Below are 21,959 nucleotides of genomic sequence, written 5' to 3'. Positions count from 1 at the left end.
GACTGCTCTGACTCCCATGGTCTCCAGTGACTGTGGAGCTGGAGGAGGCTTGAGGTCTCCCAGCCTCAGAGTCTTGAGCTCCTCGGGTCCTTTTCATGCAGGCGCACGACATTGAAACCCTGAAGAAATTCCTTACGAACAAGAAGCCCCATGTGGTGACAGTGGCAGGAGAAAACAGGTAGGACTACCTGGGGATTGAAGAAGCTGTGACCACAGACCGTCCGCCTCCTCATTGTTGAGGCTTGCACCCACCCCAGATGGCAGGCACCACAGAGGGGTCCACAGATCAGTCCTTATGCCAAAGCTCGCTCCAACCCCACCCCGTCCTAGTCATGAGATTGTGTCTCCAGAAGCACCCCTAAACAGTACCCTTCACCCCTCCAGGGATGCCCAGATGTTGATTGAGGATGTGAAGCGCATTGTACATGAACTGGACCAGGGCCAACAGCTGTCCTCTATTGGGGTAGAGCTGGTTGACAATGAGTTGGCCGTTCTCTACATGAACAGCAAGAAGTCGGAGGTAATGCTGGAACTACCCCTTGGGCCCGCCCAGCAGCTACACTCCTCCCCAGCAGGTCTGTCGGGCACGGGGCTATGTTTGTTCACTTCCCCACACAGAGGTCCGCCCTTTTGCCAGCCTTGGTTCTATTGGGGTATCCCTGAGCTTGAACTGGGCCTAGGAAAAGGGGTCCCAGAGAAGAAAAAGCGACTTAACAGGGAAATTGTTTGAGTCCCCTCGCTGCGGGAGCCCTTCTGACCCGGGCTCGATTCTAGGCAGAGTTCCGGGATTACCCTCCGGTGCTGAGACAGGCCGTCTCCCTGGCCCGGCGCATCCAGGACCCTCTGATTGAGTTTGCCCAAGTATGCAGTTCTGATGAAGACATCCTGTGTCTGAAGTTTCACCCTTTGCAGGTGAGTAGGGTTTCCTGAGCAGGCCGGGGTGGCTGGACAGGCCCAGTCACCTGAGCCTTGCCTGTGCCTGTTGACAGGAGCATGTGGTCAAGGAGGAGCTGCTGAGCGCCTTGTACTGCGAATTTATCAACCGAGTCAATGAGGTTGGGGTGGATGTCAACCGTGCCATTGCCCACCCTTACAGCCAGGCCCTGATCCAGTACGTCTGCGGACTGGGACCTCGCAAAGGGACCCACCTCTTGAAGGTAGGATGTGGTTGAATGGGAACATTTAAAATGCCACCACTTTAATCAGAGAGAAGGGCACTGCGAGCTTCAAAAGTATCGGTGATGTTCTGTGTTTCCTTTTGCTAAGTGCCTGTGTGTGTTTTATTGTTAGCTTTCCAAACCAGACGTTGACTCTGTAAAGTCTTTGGTGGTGTGGTGTAGTTCACAAAATAACTTGGTGCTCAGCTGGATCGTTGGTGGGGGGAGGGGGAGTGCAAACCAGCGTTGCCAGCACGGTCGATTTCACAGAGACCTGACAGCAGGCGGGGCCTGCGCATGCCCTGGCTCACTCCAGGCCTCTCCCCTAGATCCTGAAACAGAACAACACCCGGCTCGAGAGCCGGACACAGCTGGTCACCATGTGCCACATGGGTCCCAAAGTCTTCATGAACTGTGCTGGCTTCCTCAAGATCGACACGGCCTCCCTGGGGGACAGGTGATGCCCTCAGTGTGGGTGGGCCAGGAGGACTCCCCTTGGGCTTTGCTTTCGGGTTTCAGAGTATGAGCGCTGTCAGAGGGCCGCCAGGTATTTTAACACAGGAAAATGGTAAAGCAAAGTGAGCAGCCATTATACCGTCAAGAGCCACTGAGTGATGGGAAAGATCGGTTCAGGTACAGGAAACGTTTCTGTGTGAGAGAAACCTAAAAGGAGCCAACTGTTGTTTATGAATTATAAGAAGACACAAGATTTCTTTAAACACCGAACTTGTTTCGTGGTGGTGGTTGGTTGTGGCCAGACACGAGTGGGGGCAGCAGGTAAAGGAAGAAGTGTGCAGTGGCGGCTAAGGAGAGGAGGAGACACGGGGGAGAGATGCAGCATGTCTTGAGTTCATGGTACTGAGAGAGGGTTCTGTTCACTTGAACTTTGGACTTCCCTATTGACCTCTTCCTCTCCAGAAGTTGTCAACTCAGTCTTTGGAGGATCTTTTCCACGGGCACATAGTTCCTCACTCATTAATGGAAATCAATGGGGAACTAGGTTTCAAGTCCTGAAACTTCCTTCCCACCCAGCTTTGCTGGGACATTGGTCCGTGCGAGTGCACAGGCAGGACCAGCTTGGGAAGGCGTGGTGATGGAAAGAGCTGTCGGCCAATTCTCAAAGGCCATTCCCCGCCCCCCACTTGCTTTACCTTACTGTCCATGTCCTGTGTGGTGATCCTAGCAGAGTCAGAATGTGGACATGCTGTGCAGAAAGTGGAGGTCCCCTTAGTGCCACGCCCCAATGATCACGCTCGCAACAGCATGATGCCTGCTACGGTCTTCCTGCGTTTTCTTCTCACTCTGCATTTACTGACCACCCATTTCCTACCAGAACATGGCCTTGTGGTTCATAGTGTTTTGTACTTTTTTCACGTAGCGAGCTACTGAGGCCATCTTTCATAGATCTACTTCATTCTCTTAGTAGCTGTATAGGATTCCATTGTATCGAGGTACCTTAATTGATGTACCGGTTTCTTATTGGTGGACATTTGGGTTGTTGCCGGAAGCATCCTCTATATCTGGTCCCTTTTCTGCCTGTCCTTTAGCACTGACTCATACATTGAAGTCCTTGATGGCTCTCGTGTCCACCCTGAGACCTATGAGTGGGCCAGGAAGATGGCAGTGGATGCCCTAGAATACGATGAATCAGCTGAAGATGCCAACCCTGCAGGGGCCCTGGAAGAAATCTTAGAAAACCCAGAGCGGCTCAAGGACCTGGACCTTGACGCCTTTGCAGAAGAACTGGAGAGGCAGGTGGGTGGCCGTGTGCACGACCTGGTGCAGGCGCCGTCCCAAGTGGCTCAGTTGGTTAGCCATCTATGCCACAGAAGCACTCTGGCCCTGTCTGTCAACCTGGCCGGCTGCTGGGCTTCTCAGGCAGCTACAGAGGTCGTGGGGCAGAGAGGGGACTGGAGGTCATTTCATCCTGGGCCTTCTTTCCCACAGACGAGCTGTGCATTTTCTCTCATCCACCGGGATTCCGTGAAGGGCTCTAGTTACAGAGCAGGTTAGGGAAGGGTTGTTGGGAAAGGCGGTGAGAGAAGACCCAGAAGGAGCTAATTGGCATTGAAGCCCCTGTGGCTCAGGTGGGATAGCAGTTGTCAGGCTCTTGGTGGACACCCCCTATCCCACCCCACCCCCCATTCCCCAGGGCTACGGGGACAAACACATCACCCTGTACGACATCCGGGCAGAGCTGAGCTGTCGGTACAAGGACCTCAGGACAGCCTACCGCTCCCCCAACACCGAGGAGATCTTCAACATGCTGACCAAGGAGACCCCGGAGACCTTCTACATCGGTGAGTCTGAGTCCCTTTGGTAGTTAGAAAGGACGAGTGGGGGAGGGGTGGATGGACTGCATGCCCTCAAACCAAGCAGCCGTTCCAACAGAATGGGGGTGGAGGAGGAGGCCGAGGGCAACTTTTAAAAAGATAAACAGCCTTGGGATGAATGTCAAAGTGAAGTGCAGTGTGTAATCAGACACCTACACCTCTCTGAGGACTTCCTTGGAGTCCCTTTTTGCCCCATCACCAGGTCTGCAGGAAGGGCCATGAACACAGTTGGCTGGCCCTACAAGGTAGGGTGGTGGGGTGGAGTCACCTGTCACTAAACGTGCCCTTCCTCCAGGCAAGCTCATCATCTGCATCGTCACTGGCATCGCCCACAGGCGGCCCCAGGGAGAGAGCTATGACCAGGCGATCCGCAACGATGAGACGGGGCTGTGGCAGTGTCCCTTCTGTCAGCAGGACAACTTCCCTGAGCTGAGTGAGGTGCGTCCTACGCTGTGAGCAGACAAGCACACGGGCAGCAGGGCAGCTGCAGGCCCCCTCTGCTGGGTGGGACTCCTCCGTGTGCACTCCCTCTCCTGCCTCAGTCCCCTCATCCTGATTTCCTGTCCTCCAGAGTTCAAGTCCAACCAGACTAGGAAACTTCAGGCACTTGCTGCTTCACTACCTGTAGAGTAGATGCAGTACGCCGTGGGTGCCTGCAGATTCACACTCGCTGGCAGCTCCCCTATAGGGGCCCTGTTCCCCACAGCTGCTAGGCATCCCTTCCTTTTCAGAGGGTCAAAGGTCACTGAAACCACTGATGGCTTTTTCTGGGTTGGCAACTATTTTGAAGCAGACTTCCCATGCATGAGATTGTCAGACAGTATCTAAACTCCATCGAGTGGAAGCCGCTGTTGTCATTTGTTCGTGTTCTAACAAAGCGGCTGGGTGCTTGGTTCCGAGAAACGTGGTGTTCTGAGGAGATCGGCAGTTGGCTTTTCCTTACACCCTCTGGGTCAGAACACAGTGGGCGGGGCCACGCCTATGACTAGAGGGCCCTGTCGGTGAAGTCTACGTGAAAGGTTTTTTTTGGTGTCTGATGCCACCAGACACCAGGTAGAAGTCATGGAAAGTCTTGGCCCTCCACCATCTGTTTGGGAGGATGGCTAGGTTGTGTCCGTGGCCACGGGTTCAGGTGTGAGTGCCACAGCCCTGGCAGCTCTCCCTAGCATGTGATCTCCCCAGTCTTCATGCACCCCCACATGCTCTCTCCAGGTGTGGAACCACTTCGACAGCGGTTCCTGCCCAGGTCAGGCCATTGGTGTCAAGACACGGTTAGACAATGGGGTCGCCGGCTTCATCCCCACCAAATTCCTCAGTGACAAAGTGGTGAAGCGTCCAGAAGAACGGGTGAAGGTAGGTGGATGGTGGGGTCTAAGGCACCCAGGCCATGGTAGCCTCTCAGACCAGCTCTCCTTTTGGTGTCCCTGTTGCCACCCCAGACATTGGGCCCTCTTCCCAGTGGCTGCCTGGTGGAGAGCAAGTCCGGGAGGATTCAGAACAAGGTGGAAGAAGCCAGGGCAAAAGCACCTGCACGGGCAGCACCTTCTGCCTCCTGCCCTTGGGGAACATGGAGGGCTCTCCTCCCCTGGGAAATGCAGGAAGTGGGGGCCCAGGCTCAAAAGCTGAGAAATACATGCTCCTCTGGGAGAGGGGCAGGGTCACACAGCCGCCCGGGAGGTGGGTTCTACAGGCCCAACCAGAGAACTTGCACGGGAGCACTGAACGAACGGGCTTCACGCGAGAGAGCCAGACTGTCGGAACGCTTCCTGTTCCAGTTTTCCTGCCACAGGGAGCACGTCTCTCTCCCTGATGGCTGTCTCGTGAGTTATATCACCTTGTTAACCCCTCTGTCTGCTCACATGCTGGCAGGAAAAGGAAGGCTCCCTCTTATGGGAGACAGACCTGAGAAACTCCAAGTCAGAGAAAGCTTGAGGGTTTCCTCCCAGACCTCCCACTGAGCATCCTGCCGAGTCCCCGCAGGCGCGCACACTGGCTCCAGGCTCTGTGTGGCCATCCAAGCAAGTGGGGCTCTTCCAGAAGGAGGGCAGCCAGGCAGCCCATTGGGGTCAGGTGGGAAGAGCAACTGTTTATTTTGCCTCCCCTTGACCTGCTCTGCCACTCGAAAGCTGTCAGCAAGCAAGCAAGCCACTACACTCTTCCACCTGGACACTGCTCTTGGCGTGCGTAGATAGGGCATTGGACTAGGTCATCTTCATCCCTTCCAGCTCACATATTCTGTGGATGTAGGTGGGAATGACCGTCCACTGTCGCATCATGAAGATTGACATCGAGAAGTTCAGTGCAGACCTGACCTGCCGCACCTCAGACCTCATGGACAGGAACAACGAGTGGAAACTGCCCAAGGACACCTACTACGACTTTGATGCTGAAGCCGCAGACCACAAGCAGGATGAGGACAGGAAGCGGAAGCAGCAGCGGACCAGTGAGTGCGCCTCCCGCCTCCCCTTGCTGTGTCCCTCTTACCGACCTCTCTGAGTCACGCTCATTTTGTCCGTCAGTGCGCTGTGCTCAGCGTCCAGGTCACCATGCCTGCCCTGTCCGAGCGCCCAGGCTAAGGGACTTGGGACTGCACCTCCGGCCCCTCCCCAGCTCAGTGCTTGTTTGTTGCCCTCTGTAGCATACATCAAGCGAGTCATCGCACACCCGTCATTCCATAACATCAACTTCAAGCAAGCAGAAAAGATGATGGAGACCATGGACCAGGGCGATGTGATCATCCGACCGAGCAGCAAGGGTGAGAATCACCTCACCGTGACCTGGAAGGTCAGTGCTGGCATCTACCAGCACGTGGACGTCCGGGAGGAAGGCAAGGAAAACGCCTTCAGTTTGGGAGCCACACTGTGGATCAACAGTGAGGTGAGAGCCCCACCCCGCCTCCCAGTCACCTTTGCCTGATATTAGTACCTTGTTGGCATCATCTGTGGTTTTAGGGGTGCAGAGCAGGGCAATAGTTAGGTGGTGTCCATTTTGAGGTTGGAAGACCACTTGGAGCAGAGGTGGGACACACACCTCTTTCCTGTTGGCAGTGACATTTCAAGCACCAAGTTGCTATTTAAAAGACCTGGTGCGCCTGTGAGCCAAGATTTCTGGGCATGACCCAGACAGATGGGTTACGGGAAGGGACGTAGGGACAGCAGTAGACCAGGGTGGTCCTTTCCCCTGGAACCTTCCCGGTGGGTTTGTTGATACCCCAGGAATCTGGGCTCTGACTGTAATACAGGAGCCCTCTCCGTTCTCCCCACAGGAATTTGAAGACTTGGATGAGATTGTTGCCCGCTACGTCCAGCCCATGGCCTCCTTTGCCCGCGATCTTCTGCACCACAAATATTATCAGGACTGTAGTGGTGGGGACCGCAAGGTGAGCCCAGAGCTCTCAGAGTGACAGGCGCACTGCACTGGCAGTCTCTCAGCCGGGTGCTGGCGGAGGGCCCGGTCTGTGAGGCTGACATAGGGTGCCACACTTGCTACTCTCCCAACCTGCCCATTCTACCCCCAGAAATTAGAGGAGCTGCTTGTCAGAACGAAGAAGGAGAAGCCTACCTTCATCCCTTACTTCATCTGTGCCTGCAAGGAACTTCCCGGCAAGTTCCTCCTGGGATACCAGCCCCGGGGTAAACCCAGGTGAGCACTGGGGCCCACAGAAGCTGGAGGGTAGCCTGAGCCCTGGAGCTGTCGCTCCAGTTCTCCTGCCTGCCTGGCTCCTCTCCCCACCCGGAGGCAGGACAGACACAGGGTCACAGCAGGCGAACACTCACCAGCCTTGCCCGGCTCTCCCTCTGGGGAGTGGTGCTTTTCGCCAGGCTCTCTCCCTGCTGGCAGTGACGGGACGAACCACCCCTCATCTTCCCCATCGCTCGGCACACGGAGCGTTTCCCGTGGCTTCGGCGGTCAGTCACATCTTCTGACAGGCCTTCCTACGGTGGTGTGGTGTCTGGGTCTCTGCCAGTGCTCACTCACCATGTTCTTACAAACAAGTCGTAGGACAAAGTTCTATTTCCTTGGACCTACTTTCTGGGTGTCGGTGACACAAGACAGTCACCCAGCCTTCTATCCTTCAGCCTGCCTCCATTCTCCCACTGGCCCTAGACTGCAGCGTGAATGCACATTTCTGTTTGTCTGACTGTACTAAATCAGTAAGCAATAAGAAGAAAAAAAAACTCCAATCAATTCTGTCTCACAATGACGACCCTACAGGACAGGGAAGAACTCTCTTACCCCTGTGGGTTTCTGAGACTAACTTAAGGCTTTCCAGGAGTAGAAAGCCTTGTCTTTCTCCCTGGGAGTGGCTGGTGACTTTGAACTGCTAACTTAGTGGTTAGCAGCCTGGTGCATGCCCCCACCGGAGCTGCCGGAGATAGACTATAGTCCTCTTTAATCACCACTCGGTATTTGGGTGCTCTCACAGTTTCATTTGATTCCCAGCCGCCCTGTAGATGTAGTGACTGATGGAGCTGTACAACCCAGGGGGCTCCCCTGTGGTGATGGTCAGGCCCTGGCTTCTTCCTCTCACTTTCCCCCAGCACCCAGCCTGGTTGCTCCTACACGGGGATGCGGTCTGATGGAATCCATTTCCTTCCCAACCCCAGGATAGAATACGTCACTGTGACTCCAGAAGGCTTCCGGTACCGGGGCCAAGTCTTCTCCACTGTGAACAGCCTCTTCAGGTGGTTTAAGGATCATTACCAGGATCCTGTCCCAGGTGAGTCCCAATTGGCCCGACTTCTGGGTGATGGTTGAAAGCACACCTAGGCCTGGCTCAGGGTACTCAAACCGGCCTTTGGGAGGCGAGGCCAAGACCCGCGTGGTCGTTGAAGCTATTTCTCTGTCTCACCTCATAGCACTAAAAGGTTTCCCTTCTACTTGGCCTCTGCACTGTCCCTGCCTGCCCCTCTGCCACCCCTAGACCCCTGAGTCAAAACCAGAAAGTCATCACTCACTAGCCATTTCCTGCAGGCATCACCCCGAGCAGCAGCAGCAGGACTCGGACCCCTGCCTCCATCAATGCCACCCCCGCCAACATCAACCTCGCCGGTGAGCAGCACAATCCGGCAGGGCTGGGCACTGGGGAGCTAGAGGGACTTGCACCATCGACTCTGCCCTCTGCTCTGTGTGCTTACAGATCTCACCCGAGCCGTCAACGCCCTACCCCAGAACATGACCTCCCAGATGTTCAGTGCCATTGCTGCCGTGACAGGCCAAGGACAGAACCCAAACACCACCCCTGCCCAATGGGCCTCCAGCCAGTATGGCTACGGGGGCAGTGGAGGGGGCAGCAGCGCCTATCATGTATGTGGCTTGAGGCCGTCGGGCTTGAGGGGGTGGGCGGTAAGGCAGGGAGGAGTCCAGTGAGCATGGTTACCCTCTGTCGGCGAGGCAGCGGTGCTCCTTTTCCTCTGACCACTCGAGGGGCAGTAAACTTCCCCAGAGGCCTTGGAGATAGCTCCTAGAAACTGCGGGTGGTTGGAATTTGTGGGCTTCTGCTGGCCTGCGTCTGCTGTTCAGAGCCCCACACTGCAGGAGAGGGTCTACTGAAAGTCCTGTGCTAATCCCAACTGCCCGCAGCAAGGCCAGATCACCCCAAAGCACTCCCTGACTCTGCACCTCTTGCCAGGTGTTCCCAACGCCAGCCCAGCAGCCAGTGGCCACGCCATTAATGACCCCCAGCTACTCCTACACAACCCCGAGCCAACCCATCACCACGCCGCAGTACCACCAGCTACAGGCCAGCACCACCCCGCAGTCTGCCCAGGCCCAGGCCCAGCCCCAGCCCCAGCCCTCCTCCAGCTCCCGGCAACGGCAACAACAGCCAAAGTAAGTCTCAGCGCACTATTAATAGGGGAGGAGCCTCAAGGGGCCAGGGGCTGAGAATAGGCAGGGCCTCCGAGAGCCTGGGACCTAGGCGATAACCTCAGGGGACGGCTTTCTGGGGCAGGAGGGGACCCGGGGGGACAGGAGAGTATAGTTTGGCAAAGAGGCTGCTGCCCATAGGTGGTGGGGTGGGGGCTCCCCAGTGAAGCGATGGGAAGGCTGCCATCTATCTCAAAGGTTCCCCCTCCCCCCTTCCTGCTACAGGTCCAACAGCCATGCAGCCATCGACTGGGGGAAGATGGCCGAGCAGTGGCTGCAGGAAAAGGAGGCAGAGCGGCGGAAACAGAAGCAGCGGCTAACGCCTCGGCCTTCCCCCAGCCCCATGATCGAAAGCACCCCCATGTCCATTGCTGGCGATGCCACCCCGCTCCTGGATGAGATGGATCGGTAGGGGGCCTGCTCCTAGGACTCTGCTGACCTCTGAGCCTGGGAAAGAAGACCTGCCTGGCTGCCCACAGCCTCACTCCCTGTCCCCTCCTTTTCTGTCCATAAAGTGGCGTGAAGTGACGTTCTCTTTGGTGGTCAGCCTGGATGGGTGACATTGGATGGCCTTGCAAACTTGATCTCAGTGTGCCCTAGGCACGGTTCCTCCCCGGTCCACATCCCAGGTCCTCGCCAATCATCTGTGCTGGGCTCGTGGGGGAAGTGTGGCAGGGAGGAGGAAGAGGAGACTGAGAATGATGGAGCTGTTGTATTCTTGCAAGCCATTTCAGCTTCTGCTCCCACACAACAGTTCTGAAGGGGACACCAACTCAACAGCAGTCTCCCCTGGTTCCTGTGAGGAGAGGGATACTATTTATTCAGTGGGGGCAGGAGGGGAAGGGTTCTGACCCCGATGCCAACAGCTAGAGTGGCTGTCGGAGCAGGAAAGCAGGGGACAGAGCAGAGCTACACTGCCGGCCCCTGCCTGACCGCCCTTACCCACCTGCTGCCACCTCTGCTTCCTGCCTGTCATTGGAATAAACAGTGTTTCTAAAGAACCCTTGCTGCGGCCTCTTTCTCCAACTTGCCGTCCCTAGGAGGGGCACCCTTCAGAGCGCTGTGGAGTGAGGACGCCCACGCCCAGACTTCCAGCTCAGGCCAGTTGCCGAGGGGTCTTGGCAGTGAAGAGCAGCAGTGCAGGACTCCAGGCTGCTCCCTAGCTGCCTGTTGTTCCTTTGGCCTTGCCACTGCTGGGAAGCCAGGTGTGTGTGAGGTGCTGAGCCCAGTGTCTGGGCCTCCCTTTCCCACCAGCTCCTCTGCCCCTGGGTCTGGGTGGTCTGTCTCCAGCAAAATGGACCCGATCCCTGTACCTTCCTGTGTCCTTTCTGTCGGCTGGGTCTTCATCTCTGCCACCTCTGCCAACTCAGTTGAGTCTTCCTGCCCCAGAGTAGGCTCCCCGCAAGAAAGGAGAGAGAGTCTGTCTCTGTCTCGTGCACGTGGGCCCTGAGTCAGGGAGCTGGGCCAGGATTTTGTAGGGGAAACTTGTCCTTCCTAGCAGCATAGGACAGCCAGCTTCCTGGCCCAGCCCTACCACCTCTTTTGTTCTGGACTTCTGGTCTCCCTGTGGTTCCTCAAGGGCTTGGCTGCAAGCTTGTGAGTCAGTGCTGGGGGAAGTCTGGCTCTGCCCCCTTTGCCCCTGTGGGGAAGCCAGGAAGGACCACTGCCCCTGCTAGTCCTCATACAGGATCCTTTGACTTTGGAAGGGGGGGTAGGCAGGGTAAGAGTACAGGGATAGGACTGGCCCTCTGCCAGAACCTGATGCTCCCTGCAGGGCACAAAAGCCCACAAGGGCCTAGCTAGAGCAGGGCCAGCCTTTCCCTATGGTGCCCTGAGCCCCTTAGAGAAGGCAGGCCAGGCACCATGGTAGTGGATGCAGCATTTACTTTATTGTGGGCCTCACTGCAGCCCTTAGCGCCCCGCCCCACTCAGGCAGCCAGCTCCCCTCCTGCCCACCCGGCAACCCTCCACCCCCAGAGTGCCCCAGCCCAAGGACAGGAGGGGAAACCATGGCTGTGCCCTCCCTTCTCCCAACAAGAACGACAGAGAGGTCTCCCACGCTTCCTCTCTGGACTTAATGCGCTGGCAGCTGGCTTAGCCCTCAGAACCCCTCCAGCCCCAGCTCCTCGGCCCCTCCCCGAGCGCCATAGCCCGTTGCAGGGAGAGAGAACAGGGGGAGCTACAGGCTCGAGTGACTTTATTCTTCACCTTGGTCACCCTGGCCTCAGCTGAGATTGGGGTTTGATGTTGGAGGCGATTTCTTCTTGGTGACCTTCTTGGCTGGGGAGAGCTTCCTCGCCGGCTTCTTGGTGGGGCTCGGCTTCTCTCTCTTCCTGGGAGAAGAGGCGAGCGCACTCTCCTCGCTGGAGGGTCTCTCCTGCCGGGGCTCAGTGTTGCTCTCCTCGCTCTCCAGGTCTTCCCGGCTGTCTGGGCTGGACTCCGACATCACGGCCAGCTCTCGGGGGCTGGCCGAACGGGCCGAGTCTGGAGGAGACAACTCCGACTTCAGTGGGCTCTTCTTCTTCGTCACCTTGCCCTTGGTGACTTTCTTCTTCAGCTTCGCCTTCTCCCTGTCCGACTCCTCCTCCTCTTTCTCTTTCTCCTTTTTCTTCTTTACCTTCTTGGTCACCTTGCTGCCCTGGTTCTTCCCTGTGGGGCTCTCAGAGCGCCAGATGGTGATGGGGGCTGCCGAGTCGGGGGCACCGGTGGGGAGGCCAGTGACTGTGCCGGTGCTTGTGTCCGGGGGCTTGGCAGGCCCCACCTGGGTCGGGATAGGGGGCTTGGCGGGCCCCCCCTGGGCCGGGATGGGGGTCTGGCCAGTGTCTTCCTCGTCTTCATGGAGTTCATCTCCCACGTACTCATGGTGGACAGGGTGGTGGATCACTGCTACCGAGACAGGCCTGTAGCTTTTGCACCTGCGAGGGGAGGGCGACAGGGAAAGAGGGCTGGCAGGAGGTTGGGGGGAGGCCGTGCCCAAGAGAGCACCGTCTCCCCCGTCGGCTTTGCCAGTACTCACCAGCTGTACCAGAACCGCTCCACGCACTCTTCCTCTGGGATGAGCTCGTAGCAGGGGGTCTGGATGATCTTGAAGCAGGCGGGGCCCACATCCTGGGAGCTGCTGCCGCTGCTGTTGGCTTTCTCCGAACAGTCCTTCCCCCTGGCACACAAGACGCTCAGCCTGGCCCCCCCACCTCCCCCCCTGGGCCCTTGCCCCTGCTGCTTGTGGCGCACTGGGTCAAGGTCAGCGGGAACGGCCCAAGTGTCTCCACTGTGCTGAGGGTCCCCGAGGAGGGGCCCTCACCTGGAATCACAGTCGCAGTGGCTGACAGCGTGCAGGTGCAGCTGGTGGTGGCCGTAGTCCGAGACCAGGGGGTGGAGGATGTGCCTAGCACACTGCGTGTGGTTACAGTGGCACCTGTCGTTCTCCGGGAGGTCAGCTGAGGGGTAAGAGCCTGGGTCACTTGGCACAGCCGCCCCTGGGGTCTCCACAGATCAGCAAATTGACCTGCCTCGCCAGCTCCCTTGGACAACTGCTAGGGTCTCAGCTTATGATAAACTCTTAAGTCCATTCCTCAACCCCCCCTTACCCCCTGCAAAGCCCCAGGAGAAGGCCTGGGACTGACACACACTGGGTCCTCTACTGACTGCTCCCTGCCCTCCTCACCTGCCTGCCAGACTTCATAGTCCCCTGTAGAGCCTCACCTCCATGCCCACCCTGCACGTACCCCTCCGCCTCGGAAGCCACAAGCATTGTGATGGCCTCATGAGCCACGAGGGTTAGACCACCGCCAACATCCTGCTCCTGGCCTGTGGTGCCCTCTCCTCTATCACTTCTGCTCTGGCCCTCTGGAGCCCCTCTAAGCCCCTTCTCTCCCCCTGACTCCATTCTCACTCTCCCATACCCAGGAGCTCTTATTTCAAGCTCTTGCCCCCAACCCAGCCCTACTCACCAGTCCCAGCTGTACAAACATTTGGGCAACCAGCCTGAGCCCTGCCACCTGCTCTGAGGCATCACCCCAACCCCCAAAGATGCCCTGTCTGCTTTTCCAGGGCCCAGAGATGAAGCTCCAGGTAAGAGGGTTTCTGGACCTTCTACAGAAGGGGCTCCCAGCTGGTGTGCTCCACAGACTAAACCCATCCTGGCCTCCCATTCTCCACTCTTAGCGCCTCTCACCTTCCTTACCCATGCCCAAGGCTGCTACCTACTCTTGGTTCTACCCTCTGAGGCCACCATCCTCCAGATAAAGTCTCTGCCTGAGGTCTCACAGCAGGCAGAGAAAGTGTCAGATAACCTCAGTTCCCCCTGCACCAGCCACCACAGAGGAGGAAGGGAGTTGCCATGACAGCCTGGCACGGATGTTGTGGCAGCGAACTATATCCTAAGGACTGCCTTTAGCTGGGGACCCTGAGAGAGATGGAACTGGCCCAGCCTTAACACTGGCTATCTGCCAGAAATGAACCCAGAGGGAGTCCTGGTGGCACCGTCTAGTAAGCTCTGAATTGCTAGGCACCAAGTTGGCAGTTCAGAACCACAACTGCTCTGAGAGAATAATGAGGCTGCCTGCCCCTGTCAAGATCTGTGTCCTTACAGTCTCAGCACCCTAAGAGATTGCAGTGGGTGTGGTTGAGTGGTGGGTAAGCTCAGCTGCGACTGAAAAAGGTCAGTACATGGGACTCACTGGGAGAAAGCTGTGATGGCTTCCCTAGACGAGAGGAGGGCCTGCGAAACTCCTGGGGCTGTTTCACCTTGGCCTCCAGGCTCCCTGTCTTTTGGAATTGACATGCCAACAACAGGTTTGGCATTATAGGGTGTGGGTACATTAATGCAAGTCACCTTCGAGTGCTTGCGAAAGGAGCTGCCACTTGGCCTGAGCCTTGCCCCACCTGGTCCCCCGGCCCTTGCCAGGCATTGAGGGGAATGGGTCCCCACCACCTCTCTAACTGATCCCTTGGTGCCCTTTGCTGCTTTCTGGCCTCAGCACACAAATCTTACCACCTACTCACAGAGTGCGCCAGGGCAGGCAGACCTGTACCCCAATTTCCTTGTCTGCAAACTGAGCATGTGACCATAACCCTATCATGAAAGACACCCTTGCACAACACAGTGCTGTACATAGGAAGGTTGGGTAAGCCTATCACCTCCAAACACTTCCCTCCCTCCTGCCTATCTCCAGGCCTCAGCTTTCCCGGGTGTGGGGGGCAGGAAGGGGAGGGATCCCAGGGACCTACCTTCAGAGGAGTAGGTAGACGTGTCAGTGCTGGATCCCCCGCTATCCAGGTGTCTTCGCTCCCAGTTGGGTAACCTGTTGATGTCTGAGAGAGGACAAAGTGGCAGCGGTGGCCCTCCCCATGTCACTCATTCCCCGTTTCCTGAGATGCTCCAGGGGTCAGGCCCAGCTGCATGCTGACGATGCAGAGCTTTTTACGGGAGAGAAAAGTCCCTAAAACCAGCCCCTGTCAGGAGAGGGGGTGTGAGGTGGGGTGGAGCGGGACACAGGAGGTACATAAATAAATAATGACAATGTGTTGGGAGTGAGGATGAGGAAATGGTAGGAAGGCAGGTCTGTGGGAGCACAGAACAGGGGCACCGGCTGAGACCAGGGAGGAGGCCGCTTCTGGAAGGCTTCCTAAAAGCTTGAGCTGGAACAGTGAATGGGACTGAGTGAGCCCAAGGGTGTGGAGAATCTGGTGAGAGGGTATCCCTAAGTGAGAAGACCTCCCACTGGTCTAACAGCTACCCAAGGCACCAGCCACCACAAGTCTGCCATGTCCCCTTCCTTCCCACACTCAGCCTTATCCTTTGGGGTATCAGATCCAGGCCCTGCTTAACAGAGGCCTGTCTGTCTGGTGGCTTTCACCAGGCACGAACGAGGTCATCCTCCCGTAGCCCACGGCCCACGGTATTGCACATAAGGTCAGATGAGGAGGGCGGTGAACTTCAGATTCTTCCCCCCACAAGCTCTCCTCCCCGCAGCCACTTTCACCTGCACAACCCATGGCGACTCCCAACAGCCTGAGGAAGAGGCACCCATCCATCCCTCCTGCCCAGACAATGGGCTGGAGACCCCAGCAAGAATTCTCCCCTTCTCCCTTTACTGGCAACAGACAGAGCACTCAGCCCATCCTGACGCTCCCTCGACCACCACAGACTCCTTTCCAGCCCATGTTTACGTGTTCAACAGAGACATTGGCTAGAGAAGACTGGTCACCAGAGAAGGCCATCCTCACTACCTTCCCCACCACCAATCTCTTCCAAACCCACCACATGACAGTAGCCATTTTTCAAAAAGACCACCAGGGATTGAATGCCTAGAGGCCACGCCCAGGGACTATTTCTCCTGATCCTAGCTGAGATGTCCCCTTGGCTTCCATGACAACCATCTCACCTTCCTCTTCTCTGACTAGGTTTTTCCTGCCTCTGCTGTACCCTGTAAGTACTGACGATAATCACTCTTCTCAGAAAACTACAAATTCAGTTTGGCTAATGTCCACAACCATGGTTTCAATACCAATCAATAAAATGACATCCATTGGGCATCTGCCCCAGATTGCTTTCCTGGACATATGAGTATACCCAATATCCTCTTGGTTGTCCCTAAAATATCTTAAATTCCCGGTGTCCCACCGACGTAAATCTACCATCTTCTCTCTGGCCACCTCGTAATCTTGAGTTGATCCCCACTCCCTCTCTTGAGGTAGACCTTCATCTCACACTTAGAAAGCTGAGGTCGGCTCTTGCCTGGCCTCTCTGCCTCCTGCGTCATCACCTATTGCTGTCGAGATCATCCCCACTCATGACAACCCCGTAGGGCAGCGCAGGTGAGTCCCACACATCGTAACCCTCACATTGTCTCCTGTGGAGCTGCTGCTGGGTTGGAACTGCCAACCTGTCAGTTTGCGGCCCGGTGCTCCTTCCTCCTTAGTCACTCGTCCATGCCTAACAATGAGTTTTCTAAAACTCCAATTGGGTTCCCATGTTCCTCCTAATAGCCCTCCTCTGCCCTCAAGATGACGTGCAGACTTCTTAGGGTGACCCATGAGACCCAGACCCTGCTTCCTTCCTCAGTTGTTAGCTTCTCTCACCCACCCAGACCTCCCACTCCTCACCTCTGACTGCTCAGAAACACCTGCTCGGCTCTGAAAGAACAACATACTCCATGTGGGATTGACCATCTGCCCTGTGCCCTTTCCTCTGCCACAGTACCTGGGACCAGTGACATTCATGAGTTTATGGGGTCGCTCTCCTTGAGAGCAGCGGGCCATGGTTCATGATGGCTGGTAACTTGAATTCAGTGAGTGGATAAATGAAGAAACCTCTCCCGGGAAGACTGTGGCATTGGAGACTCTACCGAGGGTCCAACCTGGGATCTTTGCTAGGGAGCTAGACTTGACAAGGAAGGGGGCCCTTCTCAATAGCAGACCCTCATTTTACAGGGTGCCTCCCCCTCTAGATCCTCACCACAGCCCATTCTACGACAGAAACACAGACGCAGAGAGCCTAGGTAACTCCTCAAAGCACACACATGGCAGAGGCCACATTCAAACCCAGGTCTCCCAGGTTCCACAGCCTCAGCTCGACTTAGGGCTGGCTGAGGACACACATGGAAACAGAGAGCTCTTCCCAACCAAGTCTGAAGCCAACAACTTTCTCAGTTGTCACCTTCTTACTACACCTGCTCTTTCATCTGCAAGACACCATCTCCTCATCCTTGGATTGAACTCGGCCCCTCCTGGCTCCATAGCCACCTTCACCTAGCCTGGACTCCTAGGCCAGCCACAGGCCTTGAGCCAGGGTCACAATTTCAACTGTGTGTTCACTCCAGGGCCCCCACGAAACAGACCCATTGCCAGTTTGTGTTTTACTGACCCGACGACGTGCCACAGGCCCTGACAACCTCCCGTTTGTGGGCGGGCGGGGCAAACCACCAAAGACAGAGTCGGTGCTCAGCTCCACGGAAGGCGAGCTGCTCTCCAGTTCCGGGGCAGAAGGGGAGCCCTGGACTGAAGCAGCAGTGGGCGCTCCTGAGCAGGAGCTAGTGAGCGTGGACACCCGAGGGACTTCATAATGAGGGTGATGGAGTGAAAGGGCAGGGGGCGTGCGGTCCCTCTCTAGGTAATGGACATAGGGGCCTAACTCAGAACTCACAGGTGATGCACATTTGCCAAGTCCTCCTCCCCGTCCCTCGGGCGGAGGTGCACCCCCGGTACCGGGGGTGGGGTTCTAGGATCGGTACCAGAGCAGCTGAGCAGGGTAAGTAGAAAGGAAAGGAGGGGGGAGGGAGGGGGGGAAAGGGAAAGGGAAGGAGGGAACTAGGGCCAAGGATCAGGGTTGTCGCTTCGGCTGGGAAAGGCCGCTGCGGTGGGGAAAGGCCGCTGCGGCCCCGCCCCAGTCTGGAGGCGATTATGATGTCACGCACGGAACCTCCACACTCTCCCCGCCCGCAGGGGCAATGGAACCGCCCGCCCCAACCTCGCGGACCGGGTGGGCGCTGAACTGTGGGCTCCGGCCTGGTCTTGTGCTTCATGGGCGGTGGCCCGGGGCTCGGGCTAAAGCCCCGCGGCGCCTCCCAGTTCTGCAGCGCGGAGCTGGCAGCTCCGGCTCCGGTAGCACCGCCCCGAGCCAAGCGGAGGGCGAGCCTCCCGGGGCCTCGGGACCCGAGTCCTTCAATCATTGGTCCCCGACTTGACGAGGACCCGCCCCCACGCCCTGGCCCCGCCTCCTCTCCCGGGAGCCTCGTCGGAGGTTCCACGGTCGCCTAGCCTTTCGGGCCAGTCAGCCCCCGACCCCCAGCCCACCCTCGTCTGCTGCCCGCCCCTCCTTACCCCTGCTCTGGCTCTCCTCCCAGTTGTTGGTCTCGCGCCCAGGCACTTCCCTAGTCCATCTTTCAATCCTCAGGGTCGTCCTCACCCACATCGCTCTCAGCCCAGTTCTTCGTCTCTACGGGGCTCGCTCCTCGCGGAAGTCCAACCCCTCAGCCCCAACCTCAGTTTACCCAAGTCCCCTAGCCCCGCCTCATGCTTGCCAGGCGCCCCCCTCCCGCCCGCCTCCCCCACCTTGAGATGGCCTTGGTCTTCCCAACCTAGTTCTGACCTTAAGCTTTGTTCTTCATCCGGGACCTCCCAGCTCCTCCCAGGCCTTTGTCCCACCTTGAACCCTTCCTCCTCTATGGCCAAAACCTTAGCTCGGCCGATCTGGCCCAGCCCTCAGTCCCATCCCGAGTTCCTGCCCAGGTGCACTTCCGGCTTCGTCCGACCCCCCAGCGCGTGGCCCCGCCCTGGCCCCGCCCACTCGGCCCTTAGCCCCGCCCCCGCCACGCTCACAGCCTGGCTCCGGGCCCCGCCGGAGGGCCCTGCTCAGCCGCTCGGAGCCCCGCCCCCAGCCCGCGGGAAATCGACCACCTGCCGCAGTGAAAGCTGTCCGCTGTCGGAGGACCTTCCCTCCCAAGCTCGAGCTCTCTCGGCCGCAGGCTCTGCGCCGGGCGGGGCCCACTCCCGAATGCCCTGCGGAGGTGGTGGTGCCGCTTCTAGCGCCGTGGCGGCCCAGGTCCGGGGCCACCACAGGCCGCCCCCCCAGTCCCCCTGCCCCAGTGTCCCCTCCTCTCCCCCGGGGGCCGCCAGAGTCACTACCCAATAAAGAGCACGTATGTAGCTGCATCCATCTGCCTCGTCAGAAGGCACGCAGTGTTCATAGTAACGCACTACAGGCGCACCCCGCACCCTGAAAGATGCGCACAGGGAATTCACACATAGCCTAAGTAGACAGACAAACACCTCACTGCCAGCCAGTCAGTTCTGACTCGTGGCAACCCGGTAGTGCAGGAGAGAACTGCCAAGACTAACTTTTTATGGGAGTAGAAAGTGTTTTAGGGCACAAAAGAGCCCCGGCCCGAAGGTAATTTAAAGAGAACATTTACTCAGTCTTAAAAGAGATAAAGACAACACAGGCGCAGACACGTCGATCCGATGAGGGAGACCAGCAGCGGGCGGTGGAGACGGCGTCCGAGGGCTCCCTGAGATCCAGAGCTTTAAAAAGGGCACGGGGGGCACAGAGAACTGTCATAAAGGCGTGGTGGTGCCACATCGATGCATCACAGTTACAGGTGCGACCACAGAAGCTGGGACAGGGCCAGGCTTGGGAGGGGGCCTCTGACCAAGGCAGATAGGGCGCCACTCAAGACTGCAACCTCCCGTACCTTCCCCAGTATGGTGACCTCCTTCAAGGACTGCCCCTCCCAGGGCTGGCCAGGGTGGAGGCATTCCCCAGGCATGCTGCCTGAGGGTAAGATTATCTGCATGCTCAGTTAAGGAACAACCAGTGCTCATCTCATCGGAGGCTTCCTCTAGGTGTGTAGGGTGGGGGTGGGATCTGCAAAGGGACAGGGGGCTGTCCCTGCCCTTTTACAAACCAGGGTGCTCAGAAGTTTCGCTCTAATACAACAGCCTCATCTTTCTCTTGGGGAACAAACCGCTGACCTTGAGATTAGCAGCCCAACCTCTCTGCCACATAGCACACAAGAAAAACGTACTCAGCACACAGCCTGACACAATGGGCTCGCATGCACATTGCTGGTCCTCACACACACAGACTCTTCCCTCCCCCCCAGGCCATACTGTGATACAGACTTCACATAGACTCAATGAACAGAATTCTAAGCATGGCCAAAAACTGGTGGTGTAGTGGGTCCCAAATTGGGCTGCTAACCTCAAGGTCAGCAGTTCAAAACCATAAGCTGCTCTGTGGGAGAAAGATGAGCCATTCCCCTCTTGTAAACAGTTGCAGTTTCAGAAACCCACAGGGCCAGTTCCACTCTGGCCATGTCACTCTGAGTTGGAATCAACTCCATGGCAGTGAGTTCGGTGTTCTGTCGGGTAAGCCTGAGACTGCTAAGGTCAGCAGTTCAAACCCAACAGCACCTCTTCGAAAAAGATGATTCTGGGAATCCAGGACAGATAAGCCCCACAGGACCAATAATGAGAGTAGTGATACCAAGAGGGGAAGGGGAAGGGGAGTGAGAAATGGGGAACCAATCACAATGGTCTACATGTAACCCCTGGGAGACGGGCAACAAAAGTGGGTGAAGGGAAACATCAGTCAGTGTAAGACATGAAAAAATAAAAGTAATTTATTAACTTATCAAGGGTTTGGGAGGGAGGGAGGGGAAAAAGCGAGGAGCTGATGCCAGGGGCTCAGCTGGAAAGAACAAGTTGTGAGAATGAGGAGGGCAACAAATGTACAAATGTGCTTGACACATGGATGGATGTTTGGATTACGATGTTGTACAAGCCCCGAATAAAATGATTTGAAAAAACAACAAAGATGAGGCTGTCTGTTCCCATGAAGATTTAGTCTTAGAGATGGGAATGGGAACTTATTATTAATAATGGATACAAGAATGAAGGAGCATGCTCTAAAGTTGATTGTGGTGAATACCCAACTCTAACATATTTAACCACTGAATTATAGGATATGCGAGTTATATGTCAATGAAATTGTTTGAACAACAAAAAAAGAAGTTGTCTGAACAAAGAAAGATGTACAGCCTTGGAAGCCCTATGGAGGGCGGCTGTGAGTCAGAATAGACTTGATGGCAGTGGGTTTGGGGTTTGAGGCGGTGGGGGGGGGGCAGCAGAGCCCAAGGGGGGAAGAGACAGAAAAGAACAGGATGGCACCCCGGCATTGCTCCCTCATGGCATGATGGCATGAGGACTCCAGGGAAAGGATGATGGTTGAAGTGAGTTGTTCAAGTTCATCATGCTACTCCAGCCCTGCCTGTTCCCAACCTTCCTTCCCTTTTTCTCCAGATCCGGGAGCTTGAGTGGGTAGACCACTGCCCATAGCTTTAGGGAGGTCCTGAACAAGTCAGGGAGAGGAAGCGGGAGTCAGGCCTGAGAAAGGGCAGTGTATTTGAGTGGAAGCAAAAAACCCTCCTGCTGGTCGAAGTCCACCCTGGCGCACAGCCGCCTTGCAGGAAAGGTAGAGCTGCTCCTTTGGGTTTCAAGGCTGCAAGCTTTCAGAGGCCAACCACATTTTTGTCCCTCATAGCGGCTGGGGGAGTCTCCATTGATCTCTTCGTTAGCAACCGGGGGGCTGCAAGTGGAGGACGTAGGTGCAGATAAGCCAAGACAAATGGGCTGGGTGCGGACAGGAGCAAGGCTGGACACAGAGCACCCACTGAGTGGGCATCCGGATCTGTTTTCCCTTCATGAGCTTTCAGGCCCCATGCATCCCTCTATTGATGGCCCAGGTGTCTTCTGGCCCATTTATGGTGCTGAGTAAGATGGCCACAGTCACTGGGCCCCAACAGGTTATCATATTAGTGAAAACTTTTGAGCTCTTCTGCATCTCCACAACCTTGTGAGTGTGGTATTAGCAGCCCGTCTTGCAGATAAAGAGGCAAGCAGAGGATAAAGAGATCTGTCCTAATCCCCAGCATCAATAAGGGTGGACAGGAAGATTCAAGTACTGGTCCTCCTGACCATGACCTGTCTTCTGAGTGAACCAGGCTCCTAAGTTTCCTCCACCTTCTGGTCAATCCAGAACTCAATCACGTCTCAACTCACCATAAAGAGGTGAAAAACAGAGCTAAAAACTCATTTGCTT

At 56.7% G+C, this 21,959-nt stretch overlaps 2 protein-coding genes across 12 annotated transcripts in view; one reads left to right on the top strand and one right to left on the bottom strand.

The window, feature by feature from the left end:
- The window catches only part of SUPT6H (SPT6 homolog, histone chaperone and transcription elongation factor), a 30,732-nt gene extending 20,373 nt beyond the window's left edge, over positions 1–10,359 (top strand). The window contains exons 20-37 of the mRNA XM_075561328.1: positions 102–178; positions 385–520; positions 775–912; positions 990–1,157; positions 1,487–1,614; positions 2,705–2,912; positions 3,310–3,457; positions 3,786–3,928; positions 4,703–4,843; positions 5,738–5,933; positions 6,129–6,367; positions 6,756–6,869; positions 7,008–7,132; positions 8,098–8,210; positions 8,465–8,542; positions 8,631–8,797; positions 9,123–9,322; positions 9,584–10,359. Coding sequence (XP_075417443.1) covers positions 102–178; positions 385–520; positions 775–912; positions 990–1,157; positions 1,487–1,614; positions 2,705–2,912; positions 3,310–3,457; positions 3,786–3,928; positions 4,703–4,843; positions 5,738–5,933; positions 6,129–6,367; positions 6,756–6,869; positions 7,008–7,132; positions 8,098–8,210; positions 8,465–8,542; positions 8,631–8,797; positions 9,123–9,322; positions 9,584–9,770 — 2,706 coding nt within the window. The 3' untranslated portion in view covers positions 9,771–10,359. The remainder of the gene's footprint in view (positions 1–101; positions 179–384; positions 521–774; positions 913–989; positions 1,158–1,486; positions 1,615–2,704; positions 2,913–3,309; positions 3,458–3,785; positions 3,929–4,702; positions 4,844–5,737; positions 5,934–6,128; positions 6,368–6,755; positions 6,870–7,007; positions 7,133–8,097; positions 8,211–8,464; positions 8,543–8,630; positions 8,798–9,122; positions 9,323–9,583) is intronic.
- A 1,179-nt stretch (positions 10,360–11,538) lies between these two features.
- Positions 11,539–18,376, bottom strand: PROCA1 (protein interacting with cyclin A1). 11 transcript variants are annotated; one of them, XM_075561323.1, is made up of 5 exons: positions 18,182–18,376; positions 14,588–14,671; positions 12,660–12,810; positions 12,375–12,515; positions 11,539–12,303 (listed from the first exon to the last, which is right to left on the bottom strand). In XM_075561323.1, the coding sequence occupies exons 1-5, from the start codon at positions 18,270–18,272 to the stop codon at positions 11,583–11,585; spliced, it is 1,188 nt and encodes a 395-aa protein (XP_075417438.1). In that variant the 5' UTR covers positions 18,273–18,376; the 3' UTR covers positions 11,539–11,582. The 11 variants fall into 11 exon arrangements, with proteins under 11 accessions (XP_075417438.1, XP_075417439.1, XP_075417440.1 ...); XM_075561324.1 differs by having other exon boundaries at positions 12,660–12,795; positions 18,182–18,375; XM_075561325.1 differs by having other exon boundaries at positions 11,539–12,273; positions 12,660–12,795; positions 18,182–18,375.
- Between the last annotated feature and the right edge of the window lie 3,583 nt (positions 18,377–21,959).

This window comes from Tenrec ecaudatus, chromosome 10 (assembly GCF_050624435.1).
Source record: "Tenrec ecaudatus isolate mTenEca1 chromosome 10, mTenEca1.hap1, whole genome shotgun sequence".
Lineage (NCBI taxonomy): Eukaryota > Metazoa > Chordata > Mammalia > Afrosoricida > Tenrecidae > Tenrec > Tenrec ecaudatus.
This window is presented reverse-complemented; position numbering and strand designations above follow the sequence as displayed.